Raw genomic sequence first — 17,143 nt, 5'->3', positions numbered from 1 at the left:
TATCTTGATCAAGAGTGTGAAGCTTTCTACGAGTTGTAGTGTTTGCATTGTTACAGAGGGGAAATGTCTGAAGCTGATGCAAGAGGGCTGAATAGCTTGACCTTCATATGCCATGCACTGAAGTTGTTGTTGGTTTGCAATAAGACTTTGTTGGTGACTATAATTCTTGTTGGGCATAAGTGCTCCCCTAGTTGAGTTGTCAAGCTTGAGCGTTTTTTATTATTTGTGAATGCTAGGAGTTCACATGTACAAGTTGTACCACTCGTCTTCTGATAGATGGAATGAATGGTGAGTTACTTTCATCACTTGGTTAGTGGTACGAAGGTGAGTTCTTTCATCATCTTTCATCACATTTCATCACCTAGTTGGTGGCACGAGGATGAGTTCCTTCTTCACCTGGTTGGTGGCATGAATGGCAGGTTGCCAAATGATACTAGAGTATGGGTTGTACATTTCATCACCTGGTTGGTGGCATGAAGGAGAGTATGAGTTGTACATTTCATCACCTGGTTGGTGGCATGAAGATGAGTTCCTTCTTCACTTGGTTGGTGGCATGAGTGGCAAGTTGTCAAATGATATTAGAGTACGGGTTGTACATTTCATCACCTGGTTGGTGGCATGAAGGAGAGTATGGGTTGTACATTTCATCACATGGTTGGTGGCATGAAGATGAGTTCCTTCTTCACATTTCATCACCTGGTTGGTGAGAATAAGAGCAAGGTGTCGAGGCACATTGTAGCAAGTGTCGAAGACACAAAGTATGTTGAACCCTTTTAAAGCACAGTTGGCTTATGTGTGGATGTGTTGGAATGTATGATGTTTATGTATGAATGTGTTAGAATGTATAATGTTTATGTATGAATGTGTTGGAATGTATAATGTTTATGTTGATAGATATGAGTGATGCTTATGAATGTTTTGCTATGCATGAAGGGATCCATGCTTTTGATATGTGAACCATGTTGGTTGTAACACTTAGTCTCACATACTGTGTCAAAGTACACATGTTGAAGCTCTGAGTTGGAGTATAAGGGTAGGTCAGCGTAGACCAAGTGTTCCAGTGATAGGAATGCAAAAGACATAAAAGAAGTTGTCTGAATTCCCTCTTCTTTAAATATTTGTTGAATGGCTTGTGTGACAAAAGATCTCAAGCGGTTGAGAGTCAAAAACATTTGTAATGTGTATGCCTTCTTTTGATAGCATTTCTTTCAGTACCTAGTCCTTCATTTTGAAAGAGTGAGGCTTGGCCCCATAGTCATAATAGTCGACGGTACGTTCACCCCTGATTGTCTTGATACGAACTTTTATCCCTCTTGTTGTAATGGGCTTACTGAGAGTAAAAATCTTTCATCTTACCAAGAGACAGATACGTTTGGTGACTTAGCGAGTAGCTAAATGAGGCAAGAGATGATGCAATGGGTGTTTGAATGGTCAATATCTCTTCACTTGGTAGAACTTGACTTCCACTTCCCATTTGTTGATAGGGGTTAACCATATGGGAGTCCCCTTGTTATGTCCTTACTTCGGCGGATGCGTGGTTGTAAGCTTGTGCCATCACTTCAGAGTAAGTCTTCAAAGTGTTGGCATTGATCATGTACTTGAAGAAACAATCATGTAGACCTGCCATGAAGGCCTTGAGGGCGGTCTTGTCATCTGCCTCAGCGTAACGAGAATACGCATGGCTGAAGCAACCGGCATACTCTCGTAGTGACTCGTCCGGCTTCTGGCGAATAGTGTACAAGTCACTGCAGAATGCAAGTGATCAGTCTGGAAGATGTGTTGAGAGACAAATAGTTTCCTCAATTCCTCAAATGAGTCTACTGTCTCAGGTGGAAGACCGCAATACCAGTTTAGAGCTCCGCAGAGAGTGTGGAGAGGAAGAGAAGACATCGCTCTTCGTCAGTATGCATCTGATATGCCATGTTGGACTCAAAGAGGTTAAAGTGTTCAATTGGGTCATCCCTTCCAGTATAGAGTTGTAAACTAAGCTTTTGTTTTGTCTTCGCTTGAAGGGGGTGTCGAGGATCCTTCTTGTGAGAGGGTCAGGCCTGGGTTAATTCCAGTTAGATATCTCGGCCTGACTTTCGACCTTCAACTTGTTTACTTCCTCAATGAGATGTAGGACAATGGGGTCATGAGTGGAGTTATGTACCACTGGAATTTTCTTTTGTAAGTCTCCATCGCCTCTTGGAAGTAGGAAAGTTTGAGCCTGGGCGTATGGTTTTTTCTTGGACTCGCCGTACTGACTTCTAGGGCGAGTCTGTCATAATACCTCAAAGTCCCCCGTACCTTTATGTTCCTCTGGGACCTGTCATTCTTTCCCTAGATTGGCAGCTGGACTGGATCGTGGGAAGGGACCGAGTCTTTCAGAAACCCTTGGGTCATTGATCTTCGAGCATATGTGGAGGGGATTCTCTCGACGTTGCTTTAGAAAGTCTCGGCAGTCACGATAAATGGCTTTCGATCTTTCCAACCCTTCTGCAATGAGGTGTCTTCCTCCACTTTTTCTACTTCGAGTCGAAGCATCTGGGTTGAGAGAAGTCTCATGTTGATCAATGTTTTGATGATTAGCTCGCTCCTCATCAGGGATACCCATGTCGAATAGAGGTGACCCTTTGTGTTAGGGGGCACCCAGATGATGATTAATGTCCACAGGGACAACGAGCTCGCATGTTTGAGTACGCCTAATTTCGTGGAGCGTCTCAAAGAGATTCTCATACTGCTCCTGGAGTACCTCATTCTTCATTGCTATCTTGTTATTCTGATTTTCTAACTCATCGACTTTAGCTTGAAGAGCAACCTTCTTTCCTTCCTTCTTTTGTTGCTTCGCACTAGGTGCAATAGGGGTGTCATTCTGTATGTTGTGGCTTCCTTCGCTCCCCATATTGGAAAGGGATGCCTGGTCAAAAGAGAGTGTACGAATGGTGGAAACCAACTTGGCAAAGCTAAAGAGAGTGGAAATAAGTGTCGTTCCCACAGACGGCGCCAAATGTTAATGCACAAAATCAGCGAGGACTTTGGTACAACATAAAATGTTAAGTTTGTGACCCTTGCTAGATTGCTTCGGTCACTAGTGTGGATAAGTAAGTAAATGGATAAGGACAGGGAAGCAAACACAAGATGTACGTGGTTCACCCAGATTGGCTAGTCCACGGAGTAAAGGAGTTCTCATTAATTGTGAAGGGTTTACACAAGTACATAGGTTCAAGCTCTCCTTTAGTAAGTACTAGTGAATGATTTAGTACAAATGATATTAGGAAATATCATGAGAGAATGATCTCTATTTATAGAAGAGAGTTTCTAGTTTCATTCTGACATTGACACGTGTCGTCTTGTGATTGGCTTCTGATGTTGACACGTATTACGCTATGATTGGCTTCTGATGTTGACACGTGTCGCACTGTGATTGGCCTCCTAGTTGGAGGGAAACTCTTCTGGGCCCTTGATGGTATAACGTTGACCGATGCTCAGTAGTTTCGGGATTGGTCAAGTATAGTACAAACAGTTTTAATAGGGTATAGCAGTTAGGGATGGGCAAAATACCCATGGGTGTGGGTAACCGCTGTTACCCACCCATTTAAAGTTGACAGTTATGGTTATGGGTAACCGTTTAGACAAATAAACGGTTATGGGTATAACCGTTTATCCATGAAATTTAAATGGGCGGTTATGGGTATTATCCGTGGTTATAACGGGTATCCATCGGTTATGAGTAATATTCGCGGTTATAACGGGTATCCATTTACCCATTTAATTTAATATATGTAAAATTTAAAAAAAAAAATTAAAAACCCTCGGAGAATAAGTTACAACTCCGTCACTCTCTCTCTCCACCACTCTCTCTTAAATGGGGCCCCGAACGAGTTCACGGGCTACGGAACTAACGCCAATGTCGTCGGGGTCCGGGTTCACGGGTTACGGCCAATCTGGGAACGAAGCAAATGACAAGTTCAGTAATTACGGAAATGACCAGAACAATTCGGCAAACAATTTCCAGAGCTACGGCGACGGAGGCAATGCCGGAGTCGAGACATTCACTAGCTATAGAGAAAGTGCCAATGTTGGCGACGACTCGTTTCAGTCGTACGCCAAGAACTCCAACGGCGAGAAGATGGATTTCACGAGTTACGGCAAGTCGTTCAATATCGGGTCGGATACGTTCACCGGGTACAGGAAGGGCGCGAAGGGGCAGGATATCGAGTTCAAGATCTACGGCATGAACACGACTTTCAAGGACTACGCCAAGAAGGAGACCGTAAGTTTCAAAAGCTTCACCAAGGCCGACGGCGGCTAGTGGCAGTTTGGTGAAAAAATGGGTGGAGCCGGGCAAATTCTTCCGGGAGTCGATGCTCAAGAAAGGAGTCGTGATGCCAATGCCCGACATTCAAGATAAAATGCCCAAAAGGTCGTTTCTGCCCCGGACAATTCTCTCCAAATTACTGTTTGCCATTTCCAAAATCGTCGCCCTCAAGCAAATCTTCCACGCGGCGAAATCTTCCGATGACATTGACGTTAGTTTCGTAGCCCGTGAACTCGTTTGGGGGCCCATTGCCAGTAAATGGGTAAAAAGGATAAACGGGCGAAAAAACGGGTAAATGGTTATGATTATGGTTAAATGGATAAATGGTTATGGTTAAATGGGTACACGGTTATGGGTATGGATAACCGTTTATAAACGGTTATGGTTATGGGTATCAAGGTATTAAATATCGGTAATATCGGAAATATCGGTAGTCCGAAAACACGGAAATATCGATGGAAATATCGGGATAATATCGATATCGATAAAAATTACATGGAAACCACGAAATTGTAAGAAAAACTTGGAAATTTTTATTGAAATTTTCCAAGATGTTTATTTAGTCAATTATCTATTAGTTTATCACAAAAAATTGGAAAGAAATGCATTGCATGATGGATTTAACATTATCAAGTTGATTATATAGCGAGCTGACAAACATTATGAGTGTATAAAATATGTAGTAATTAATGAAAGAAGTCTTTTTTTTTTATCATTTATATATAATGAATTAGTACAATATTTTACACTTTATACATTGCATGGTAAGATACATGAGTGACTTAGTACCACATAGAGTTCCTATGAGGTTCAAAATTTTCACCTTGGTGTTTTTTAAAATATAGAAATTTATCCTAGATAATAAATATTAGCTTGCAAGCCTTGCAGACATCTTAACGACCATATAAATATTACAGGCTGAATATGCAATCACAAACACATCTGTAGCGAGTTGGATAAAGCCCAAGTGCGTGGTTGACAAAGGGAGGGTTCGAATATAATCTGTTTGCTTAGTAAAAAAAAACAAAATATTATCTAAATAATTTATATAACATTTATATATATATATATATATATATATATATATATATATAATATCCTAAACTTTTAAAAATATAAATGGATGGCCTTCATTATTAAAAGTTAAAACCATCAGAGGTGCACCTCACCTCTTTCACGTCACCTGTCCACCTCATAATTACAAGTTACAACCATCAAAGCCAATGGTTTTGTTTGTTTAATTCTCCCGTCCACTACCCGTCCACCTTGGGTGGTATGTTAAAGTCTCTCTCTCTCTCTCTCCCCGCACTGTCTCCTCCCTCATCTTCACAGATGCGTCTCTGTTCCTCAGTAGTTTTTCACCTTCTTCTTCCCTCTGACGCTCTATCTCTCTCTCTCTCCTCTCTTTCAGCCACTGATCGAATACGATCTGTGAAATGCTTGCTCATTGATCTCTCAGCTCCATCCGATCCGCGGCCTTCCAAAGATGATGATCTTTAGCACTGTAACTGTCGGTCAGGTACTCGATTTCTCAGCTTCTACTGTTTTCTTCCAGATCTTGCTCGAATTCAAGCCCTTGCTTCTCGGATTAGTGTAATTTTGTCACTAATTTTGGTATAAAGTGGTGATTTTTGTTGAAAGATAGTGATGATTTTGTTCCGTTTGGTTGCAGGTTTCGTTCTTGCTCGGAGTTATTCCGATTCTCCGGTGAGGTTGTGAGCAATGAAGAAAAAATCGATAATATCGGCGAAATATCGCCGATATTATCGTTTTTTCAGAGGTCCGATATTTTTTTAACTATCCAAATTATTTTCGTCAAAATATCACGATATTATCGATAATATCACGATATTTTCAAAATTATCGATAATGTCACGATATAATACTAAAAAATACTTAAATATGTTGAGAAAACTCAACACATACTTCACTTGATCATAGCCCAAAGGCCGAACAAGCTATGCTTTTCTCAGCAGGGGAATGTGGGTTTTATAGGGGCGATGTGGGACTCGCCCAATGGGAGAGAAAATCAGAATTTCGGCCGAAAATTTACACCCACTTTAAACGGCCATACCTTTGTCAAAACTCAACGAAATCAAGCAAGAAAAAAAGGAACGTTGTAGCCCTCGAAGAGACGAAGAGAATGGTACCTCACACGACGTCTGAATCATCGTGGTTTGGCCGAAAAATGCCTCGAAAGTCACTGAGGTCGCCGGAAACTGGGTAAGATTCAAATGAGTATAACTTTTTCAATACGCAACGAAATTGAGTGAAACAAAAAGGAAAGTTGTACTACTCGACGAGACGAAGAGATTGATACCTTGTACGCCGGCCAACTCGCCGTGGTTTGGCAGGAAATTTCCTCGAAAGCCACTGAGGTCGCCGGAAACTAGGTAAGATTCAAATGCGTATAACTTTTTCAATACGCAACGAAATTGAGTGAAACAAAAAGGAAAGTTGTAGCCCTCGAAGAGACGAAGAGAATGGTACCTCACACACGTCTGACTCGTTGTGGTTTGGCCGGAAATTGCCTCGAAAGCCACTGAGGTCGCTGGAAACTGGGTAAGATTCAAATGAGTATAACTTTTTCAATACTCAACGAAATTGAGTGAAACAAAAAGGAAAGTTGTACTACTCGACGAGACGAAGAGATTGATACCTTGCACGCCGGCCAAAATTCAATTGACACACTCCTGGCTTCCAAAATTCAATTCTTTTACTTTATATAAACTTGAAAAAACATAATCGGCATCCAAATTAAAGTTTAGTCTTATTCAATGTATTGATTTTCAATCGTTAATTGATATACTATAATTTGGAACTTCAACGCCTAGACGCATGCTTATGTGTAAGAAATTTAAAGTGTCAAATTCGGCACATTATTCTTCATCATTTTATTCACTTCCCTTTTTTTTTTTTAATATCCTAAATAAAACCTCCAAATATTGTACTAATTAATTATATATAAATGATTATGATGTGTTTAAACTTATTTCATTAATTACTACATATTTTCTACATTCACAATGTTTGCCAGCTCGCTATATAATCAACTTAAATCAGTTAAATCCATCATGCAATGCATTTCCTTCCAATTTTTTTGTGATAAACTAATAGATAATTGACTAAATAAACATCCTACAAAGTTTCATTAAAAATTTCCAAGTTTTTCTTACAATTTCCATGGTTTCCATGTAATTTTTATCGATATCGATATTATCCCGATATTTCCATCGATATTTCCGTGTTTTCGTACTACCGATATTTCCGATATTACCGATATTTTCTTCCTTGGTTGTGAGTGTCGAGAAACCAAAATATCGCGATATTATCGATAATATCGCAATATTTTGACAAAAACCATTCGGATACCTATTAAAATATCCATTGCGTGAAAAACCGATAATATCGACGATATTTCGCCGATATTATCGGCATTTTCTTCCTTGATGGGTATAACCATTTATGTAATTACCCAACGGGTAAATGGTTATGCGGGTATGAACATAAACGGTTATGGGTAAATAATTACGGTTACCCGCCCGTCATAACCATTGCCCATCCCTAATAGCAGTGTCAATCCTATCATGTTAATTGTTAGTGTATTCTGAGAGAGCAGTGGAGAAGCATGAACTTTGGATTATTAATTGAATATTCTGTACATACCAGCCACTAAGGAAAGTATAAAACCAGCATCCTTTCCATCTACAGAAATTTAACTTACATTGATCAAAATACATTTCTCACCCTACATTTTGACATTCAAAACGGCCATGACTTCTCTCGTTTCTCAGCATCCATGCCCGCTTCCATGCGTCGCCACCGCCACAACAAAGAGCACACGACAGGGACAAATGCCGCAGATGAACTTACAAGACATACATACACAAGAACCACTTCGCCTGTGCATTCAAATACTTCGAATTGTGTCCACCCGATCAATGACATCCAGTGCTTTGCTCCGGTCGAAATCAAAGTCAATGATAGGAACGGAGGATGGCCTCCTGATTGGAAATGGATCCTTCCTACGTTCACTTGTCGGGGAGTGGTTGCTACTCTTGCTCAGCCGGTTATGCTTGCTGAACCTGGTCCTTGAGGTGTCAAATTCTTGACTCTTACTAATCCCCGGTGTCAGTTTTCTCTTACTTACGTATCGAAGCATTTCTTGGTCTTCAACTGTTAATATGGGTGATGAGCAGTTGGTTTTGTTCATACATAACTGAATTGCCTTCTGGTTGGGGGAGCAAAGAGGGGATTTAACAGGAGATCTTATTCCACAGTTTCCAACCCTCGTTTGGTTGACGAGATGGTGAAGCCACACCACCAGTTCAAGAATGTAAGACTCAGTTCTATGTTTATCAGCATGGTGCAGTGTCTCAATCCTCAGCAAGTCAGTTTGACCAGCAGGTTTTCGGTTCATCTCGGACCTAAAGAATTACAACTAATAAAATTAAGAAAATATCAGGAAATCTCAAGTAAATGGAAGGCAATCTGCAATTAAGAACTCACCCAGTGTTTGCCCATTCTCCAACCCAGCCAAAGCCATGATGAGCTCTACATAAAACTCATCGCAAAGAGTAATCAGTAAACAGAATTGAAGGAAAATGAGAGATGGTTGTGAAAATAAACATTGTCATAAACGAAGAATGTGGCCACCAAAAAGATTGGATAATATGTTAAACCACTCCAGTCAAGGGGGATAAAAGAAAAGCAAATGAAGCTTTACTTGGTTGTGTTAGTGGCAATGGGAACTAGCCACCGCAACGTTTTCTCCATTTCAGCTTTAATTTCAGCGATTGTATGCTGCGAAAAGAAAAAGCATTCAAAGATAAGTTATAGATCAGTACATGCAAGGGCATACAAATATGAGCTTACTTTGTGGTAGTAAAATACAATGTAGGCTGAGTTGTTAATAATTCCACTTGTTAAATAAAACTATAGATACCTCTTCCTTCAACTGAAATGACTGTAGTTTTGAGCGCAAAGCTGATTTCACACCAGGCGGGAGCCCCTGATATAAAGTATCCCGCGTGTTTGAAGGCACAGAACTTGATCGAGACACCTGGTTACATTCAAACATTACCTCAGAGGTCATGGCCTAAGTGATCTGATATAAAGCATAAAATTCCCATTTATCAAGCAAACATAACATTTGATTGAAGGGAAGAATGATTATTGTGCTTTAACAGAAAATGGGAAACTTCCTGTCATAGACCAGGTAACTACTATAACCTGCTATTTGCTAGTTATGCTATACACAACAGAAGAAAAGCTAATACACATACATTGTCCGAACATCCTACATATATGGAATCCAACTGACAGAAATCAGAACCCAATACTTTACAACCACGCTTGAAATCCCCCAGGCATAGGACTGCTCATTAAAAAAATAGTCTAGAGGTAGCAAAAACTTTAAAAGAACAGTACGGAGAGAAACAGACAGAAGGATTTTGGCACTTAAGAAAAAGAGGTTGCATAACCCCACAGAAATACGTTTCCCAAACTGACCTGGATACAACCCACTCTCACACTCAAAGTCGGTTGTTCCACACTAAGATAACCCCCATCCTAAACACATCGAAGCCTAAAAAGGTATTGAAACTTAAAACCTGCTAGCTTACAGTAAAAAAACTGTATTTTCACCACCGTTTTAAGCAGTTCACTGACGATACCAAATACTTGTTTATACTGAAGTAAAAGAAAAGAAAAAATATTATCACAAAGGTTGAAAATTTAGGAAATGAATATAACATCATCAACTCACAAGAAGATCAATTTGAGTGATAATATTTGCATAATGCAAGGCAAGACCAGCAGACCCCAACTTTTTGTGATTGTTCTGAGAACCTTTCACAGGTTTATCAGTATCTGCATGATCACAAAATTCACACAAAGTCACTTAATAATTGAACACTACGATTAACTTCTAAATAATTGTTATGCACAATTGAATACAAGAGATAAACAATACATGTACAGATATATTACAAGAGACATTAGCTTTAATTTTGAGATGTTATCTTTACCAGATTGGAGTGGTTCCAATACCATACCATATATCAACTACACTTAAATTTGGGAATTGTTATTAGCACTCCAAAATTTAGAAAGAAAAACACTTGTGATGAGTGCACAATGAGAATTTTGGAGTGCAAATAACAATTCCCTTAAATTTTTATACTAATTCAACCATGCCAAACTTTTTAGCAGTCAGGTGCAAATTTGTTTTGTAAGTATTAAATTTAATCAAAAACAAGAAATAGCATTATCTTTCTCAGCCTCCTGTCCTACTCCCAACTGTCCAAGCAGACTCCAAGCAGACTCCAAGCAGACTTAGAATACCAATATAAAAAATTCCATCCGAACTTTTGACACATACCTGCATTTCCAAATGCTTCATGAATCTCCATATGTAAGAAATGAACAACATCGACAAGTTTCTCCATGACCTGTAAATAAGAGATATAAGGATAGTTGGAGAACTTCAAGGGAAATTCTATTGGCACAGTGCACCCACAATCATCATTCAACAACCCAGAACTTAAGCACACAAGACATAGAATTCACACATCCTAGAATATTCTCAAAATGTCATAATAAAAAAAACAATCTTTTTATTTCTTCAGAACCAAAAAATTTAAATCAAATAAAAGTAAAGGTCCCCTCCCTATCGCTGGCTTTGTTTGTTTATTTTTTTCTTTTCTCCAAAAAACCAATTAAGTAATTTGTTTTCCTCAAGTGGTTTAGGCTTTAATGTCTTTTTATGACATCCCTTCTAGACATTCGGAAGAAGAGTACTTAAAAATATATGGGTGCATTCTCTAGCCGCAAATTGAAGCTTCCAAAGTTTTATTTTGTGACTAACAAATATATACCATCCACTTTATGTGTGCTACATTCGATCAACAGAAAGTTATTTTCAGTTGCACCTAGGTGAGATACACAAATAGAAATATTGACTTGCTACCTCTTCCAAAATTCGGGACCAAAGTGATTTTTTCTTCAAACTTCTCACATGCTTCCTTTGACTCTTCAACTCTGCTCTCAAGATTGCAAGGCTATCTCCTACACGTGACAAGAATATACAGGCACAATAAACCAAAATTACTTTCAGGCAACTCTAATCATTTCGTTGCAAACAAAACAATAAATAGAAGGAAATCAAAATTTCAAAAATATGGAAGGTTTTGTAGGACACGTTTAGATGAGGCCAACCGCCGGTATTAAAGGTTTATTGGCTTAGACCAACAATGGAAAAACATTTGAGTTCCCCGGCACGGCATTATAAAGGTACAAACAAAGAAAAAATCCGGAAATACCAAAATAGTAACAATTAAAAAATTACATAATGAACAAACTTCAGAACAAGTATTAGCTTGGCATCATTATTAGATATGAGAACTGCCGAAACAGACCATGGAAAAATCTACAGTTCCACAGACATACAAATGTATAGAAAGTAGATTGCTGTACTCCTTTCTTTATGACACTCAGTCATCAACTAAAAAAAAGACTGGATAAATACAAAACAGAATAACTTTATTAACCTACAAGACCAAAATATATAGATAAATTTTCATATGACATTGTAAAGGAAATACAAGATGCAAGTTACCTCTTTGGGTAGTACTTGAGTTGTCTTCCTCTTGAAGCTTCCGCCGATAATCTTGTTCAAATCTGTCCAAGGCATGTAACTCATGATATAATTCCTGTAACCAAGAAAAAGGTTTGCTTTCGTTCAGTAAAGTTCTAAGGAACAACATATGCCCAGCAGTTGCAGTAACATTTTTTAACACCACCAATGCTTGTTTACTAAATTTTAAGTTATCGTTCAGTAAAGTTCTAAGGAACAACATATGCCCAGCAGTTGCAGTAACATTTTTTGACACCACCAATGCTTGTTTAATGATTCTGCAACACTAAAGAGTGCTAAATCCTAAATGCAGAACAGAAAATTTGATTGTCTTGCTTGGAAGCCCTTCAACTGAATTAGGACTACAACAAAGCTAAACAACGTTTTGAGTAATTAACTGTAATCTTCATACGGATAGATGATTGACCAAATATTTGGTACTTCAAGCAACAAAACCTATTATACTTAGAATACAGCTGACAAAATATAAAAATATGGAAAGTTATCAACTTTTAACGCTACAGAAACAAAGAAACGAGGAGAAACAGCCTCTTTGATCCATAATATGAAGCATTTTAATTCAGTTTCATTTGATATCCTAGTTATAGAATTCAACCATGTCAGACAAGAAAGCACATAGCTTGAGGAGGGAACCTCATTCAAGATAACTACAAACAATAATGTAAAACTAATCCAATGACATTCTTATGCCAATATGTTTCCCAGTGGAAAGGAGATATTAAAATATTATTATTTTTCTCTCCAACATGTGCATGCTGTTACAGAAACTTCTAAGGTAAGTCAATAATGTCATCAACTGCTACTAGAGGTTGCATTCTCTATACGTGTACTTACAGCTGTATTTAGAACTAACGTCATCAATTGCTGCATCACTGTCTCCGCATCTTCCTTCAATTGCCTTTGTGGTGTAATTTCTGAACCCAACCTAACATTTGGGAGATAGCACAGGTGGCAGTGTCAGAACATCGTCTAAGGAGTTAAACAGAAACAGACATGAGGAAAATATCAAATTTCTGTATAGGTTTACTTTTCAAAATAGCGATCCAGATTATGCCACTGAGGATCTTTACAACGATTTCCAAAACGCACTACTTCTCCCGAGAAAACTTTGAGCTCTTCTCTGCCAGAATTTTACCACAAAATATTAACTCTCCAACCTTCATGTACAATTATTCAATACATAAACACATGTTAAGAAATAAAAATAGTAATAGCTTGTTCCGATCATTCCGAAAATTATACAAGGAATTTTCAATTATCAACCTCTTGTCAGCAGCAGCAATTCTCAGGAGTTCATCCATATCTCTTGATATCAAATTCTGTACCCCTTCTGATGGAAGCACAACCTCTTTTAGATGTTTGATGTTATCCTTAGAAAGGGACTGCATTAAATTTGAACCCTTGACAACCGTGTTTGCGACTTCAAAAGCCAAAATTGAAATTTTATTCCCTTTTGTTGTCACCCCTGAGGTAAAACCACTGCTTGGATTCAAATTCGTCATGCTACTACCAAGGGTGTCCAATACTTCCACTGCCTTCCCAAGGCCAGCAGTACCAGCCCGGCCCAAAAGGGAGCTTACTTCTGATACCTATAACAAATGAATAATAAGAAAAGGAATTAAATAACGGATAAACTGATATGACAACGATGGTAAATAGTTAAAAATAACATTAAAAGGGAACATCCCTATAATTGAGTTGCATCCCCTGAAAAAGATTTTCACATACAAATGGGAACATCTTTCTGTGAAGCTCTTGATCTGTGTATAATGGCCCTCCAATCGGGAAAAGAATTCCTCTGGAGACCGAAACCCACAAAAAATTCCAAATATCTGTTCTATTCCACAAAGCTTCCACCCTCTCCCCTTATCTGTCAAAAAAACCTTCTACTTTTCTGCATTCACACTACCCAAGAGTCAAGACACAGCCTTTGTTCAACACCTCCATAAAACTAGAGCCTTTATCCCTTCCCCAAAAGCCTATAATTATATTCTTCTCACTAAATAGTGTGGTAGATACTGGAATACCCTAGCTCAAATCTGCTCCTTCATACTTCCTTCCTTACTTTCTAATGACGTGTTCTAAATATTTGTTCAACCAAAAGACAATCTAGAAAAAGCCCTGATAATTCCTGAAAGACTTTCGTGTTTAAAGTATTTCACTTGTATTATCACCAAGTCCAGTCAACTCCCTCAATCCAAACCAAGTGGGAGAAACAGACGGACAAACTTTTCTTCTAGTCCAAGTTTCACGCTCAACCTAATTAAAGCCCAACTCAATACGCAATAACTCATAAAACTGGCGTCTTTGAACAGCTTGTCACCCTCATTCTGATGACTACACTTTTAGAGTAACAGTTCCATCCCAACTTGCTACGGAACAATTTGTGGTTCCAAAGGTATAGAAACTAAAATGTGCGTACCGCAATTTCACATCATTCATTCCAACACAACAAGAAGTGAAGGACTAAAAATTAACATAAAAAAGTCAATATTACCTTTGCCACAGCCTGCTTAGACTTGTTAGATCTATTTTTGTGCGATAAGGTCCTCGACAAGTGAGGAATCCCGTCGTTGACATCATCTGTAATGAGCCCATAAGGTACCATATTATTTGTCTCCGGCAACATAAACGGGTCTCGCAATTGTTTATCCACGCCTTCACTAACTGGGGATGGAGTCGAATTGGAATTCAATTTCGGGGGCAGACCACGAGATCCATTACTAGGATGGCCATTAGCAGTAGGAATGCCTCCATTGGGGGCATTATTTACATTGACATCGTCTACAGTGGATCTCCTCGTCTTGGAGCACATCCCACCCATTGTGTTGATGAGCCACAAAGTATATTTCATACAAAATCCAAAGACAAGAACTTGAAGCCTCTTCAAGAGTTAAAGCCAACCCAACTCCGGACGACTATTGCTGTCTATAAAAAGCTAAAGATTGAAGCAACCAGTGGCGAAATCGGAATCATCCTCAACGAGTCATAAAACAAGAATGACCAACTCCAAAGCTGTGAAATAAGTAATACAGATATCCGGGTTCAACATAGATTACCGCAAAACCAATTCTGATCACTTTTGGAGTTCCAATCCATCAACTCTGGATCACAGAAGCTGCAAATTCAAGAAATTAACCATAACCCACCAATCAGAAACATTCATAACCAACATTAAACTACAATGAGGATGGAATCTGCAAAGAACAGAAAAACCCCACATCCAAAAGTCAGATAAATTGCAATATTTGAGATTTTACAAATGGATACAAAGCAAACCAAGCAATAGTAGTTAGAAATTGTACAAGTTAGAGAGAGAGAGAGAGAGAGAGAAGAGGGGAGGGGACTTACAGCTGGATCTGTGAGAAGATGGGAGAGATTCTGTACTGCAATACTTTTGAATAGGTTAAGAAACAGAGATGGTGATAGGAATGGAAAGATGGGTTTTTTATTTCCTTTTTTTCAGTACATGCAAAGGGAGGTACACAGCAAAAAAGAAACTAAGAAGAGCAGAGGGAAAACTAGAAAAACCCAGCAAAAAGCAAAAGAGCAGCAGCAGCAGTGAGTGAGAGGCAGTTTTTGCACTCACTCTCTCTCTCTCTCTCTCTCCTTATTCTCTCTAGGTTTGGTTAGTGGAGGCTCTGGGCCTGGCACAAACAGTCTCTTTCTTTCCCGTTTGAGGAGATAGTGAAGGTAGTCAAAACAAAGTCACCAACTGGACTGCTAATCTTATGTATTTTGCTCAATTTATTTGCACCAAATAAAAATAAAGAAAAACCAATGAAAAGAGTTTCAAAACTTTAAGTTTTAACGATATAAACAAAATAAATGGTAAAGTGAATAGTATCAGGATTGACTTTTTAGTGTAAAAATGTGATTTTTCGTTAAAATAAACAGTATTTGGAGCTTTTTATTAAAGTTCCTTAAAAATAAAACAGCAATTGATCATTTACTATAGTAGTGAAAAAGTATTATGTTTTTACATGACGGCATGAGTTCAAACACCGTTGATAAATAATTTAATATCTAACTTACTAATGTTATCGCTCGGCTCAAAAATTAAAAAAAAAACAAAAAAACAAAATTAACCTGTAATTGTCAACTGAAAAATCATTAGCATTTGACAAAAAAAAAAGAGTCTTAACGATTAAGCTTCGGTTGGCACTCAACTTTTCTAATATATGTTTGGCCCACAAACAGAAATGGATCTATCTTATTAAAAATACGGTATAAATGTGATATATAATTTTTAATAAGAGTAACATTTTTGCTAGGTTTATTTAGTTTAACCTGACTAGTCAGAATGAGGATCTTCTTCGGATCTTTTTTGTGAGAATTCTAGGAATCCTTAAATAGTGTCCGTTTATCGTATATAGTGCGATCAGAAATTATTTTAAATACTTTTATTTAAAATTAAATATGAATAGTAACTGACGAAAATTAATCACGCAATGTACGATAAACAGACACAATTTGAAAATCTCCAGGATGCTCACAAAGAGTATCCTCATTCGACTAGTCATATATCAATATTGGTATACCGTACGAGATGTGTTAAGTGAATGTGTAAACATCACATTAATTAAAGATTCTATCTTATCAAGTATTATTTTACCTTTTTAGGTGTTGATTGAATATTACATGAAGTGAAACTAAAATGTATTACAAATATATGGTAAATCTAACATTATTTTTTTGGTGAATTATATTTTACAAATTTGTCATTTTAAATTCTCATTCATAGAAAGTTAGAAATGATACTTATTTGCATGAAATTTAAACTTAAGAAATGGTAGTCCCAAATGTCAAGTTTTTTTTCAAGCGGAAATTCTAAATTTATTTACTTATGAATCTAAACAAGAGAATTGGTACATGTCAATTTATAAACTATGACTTTTGTCAAAATTAAGAGAAAATTCAAGAAGAAATCGGCAGTTCACTCCCCGAATATTACCAAACAATACTTGTCTTGGTAGATGTATGAACACTGAAAATTTGTTGCAAATAATATAAAGTGAAGGAGAAAGACACACATACACATCTAAAGAAAATAATATTTTTATTAGGTTTGCAGAATGCGACCAAGGAAGGCGTAGTTTTCATGGATTAATAATGCATGTTTTCTTGTAAGTAATGCTATGCTTTGTCTTTGATTTAAATCCAAAACTAGTTGGACGACCTTCTTG

General features: G+C 37.9%; 1 protein-coding gene and 1 long non-coding RNA gene across 3 annotated transcripts; one reads left to right on the top strand and one right to left on the bottom strand.

Annotated features, from left to right (window-relative positions):
- Nucleotides 1-6,450: 6,450 nt before the first annotated feature.
- On the top strand, nucleotides 6,451-7,192 carry LOC126587629 (uncharacterized). Its single transcript, XR_007611135.1, has 2 exons — nucleotides 6,451-6,508; nucleotides 6,848-7,192. It is a non-coding gene; the product is annotated as an uncharacterized LOC126587629 (long non-coding RNA).
- A 727-nt stretch (nucleotides 7,193-7,919) lies between these two features.
- Nucleotides 7,920-15,641, bottom strand: LOC126587619 (protein PSK SIMULATOR 1-like). 2 transcript variants are annotated; one of them, XM_050252702.1, is made up of 13 exons: nucleotides 15,309-15,641; nucleotides 14,455-15,154; nucleotides 13,221-13,546; nucleotides 12,985-13,077; nucleotides 12,792-12,882; nucleotides 11,919-12,012; nucleotides 11,271-11,368; nucleotides 10,683-10,752; nucleotides 10,068-10,171; nucleotides 9,246-9,362; nucleotides 9,027-9,103; nucleotides 8,810-8,854; nucleotides 7,920-8,727 (listed from the first exon to the last, which is right to left on the bottom strand). In XM_050252702.1, exons 2-13 carry the CDS (start codon nucleotides 14,809-14,811, stop codon nucleotides 8,211-8,213), a joined length of 1,989 nt encoding a protein of 662 aa, XP_050108659.1. In that variant the 5' UTR covers nucleotides 14,812-15,154; nucleotides 15,309-15,641; the 3' UTR covers nucleotides 7,920-8,210. The 2 variants fall into 2 exon arrangements, with proteins under 2 accessions (XP_050108659.1, XP_050108660.1); XM_050252703.1 differs by having other exon boundaries at nucleotides 14,455-15,075.
- Between the last annotated feature and the right edge of the window lie 1,502 nt (nucleotides 15,642-17,143).

Source organism: Malus sylvestris, chromosome 10 (genome assembly GCF_916048215.2).
Source record: "Malus sylvestris chromosome 10, drMalSylv7.2, whole genome shotgun sequence".
NCBI classification, from domain to species: Eukaryota; Viridiplantae; Streptophyta; class Magnoliopsida; order Rosales; family Rosaceae; genus Malus; species Malus sylvestris.
The sequence above is the reverse complement of the archived record's forward strand: the minus strand, read 5'-3'. Positions and strand labels throughout refer to the sequence as shown.

What these genes read in the sequence shown, in the direction of transcription:
- LOC126587619 (XM_050252702.1), bottom strand. Translation starts at nt 14,811, where the DNA reads ATGAAATATACTTTGTGGCTCATCAACACAATGGGTGGGATGTGCTCC. An exon ending in CTGGATCGCTATTTTGAAAA is followed by an intron (nt 12,883 to 12,984) that starts GTAAACCTATAC and finishes CCCAAATGTTAG; the next exon opens with GTTGGGTTCAGAAATTACAC. An exon ending in CATTTCAGTTGAAGGAAGAG is followed by an intron (nt 9,104 to 9,245) that starts GTATCTATAGTT and finishes TTCTTTTCGCAG; the next exon opens with CATACAATCGCTGAAATTAA.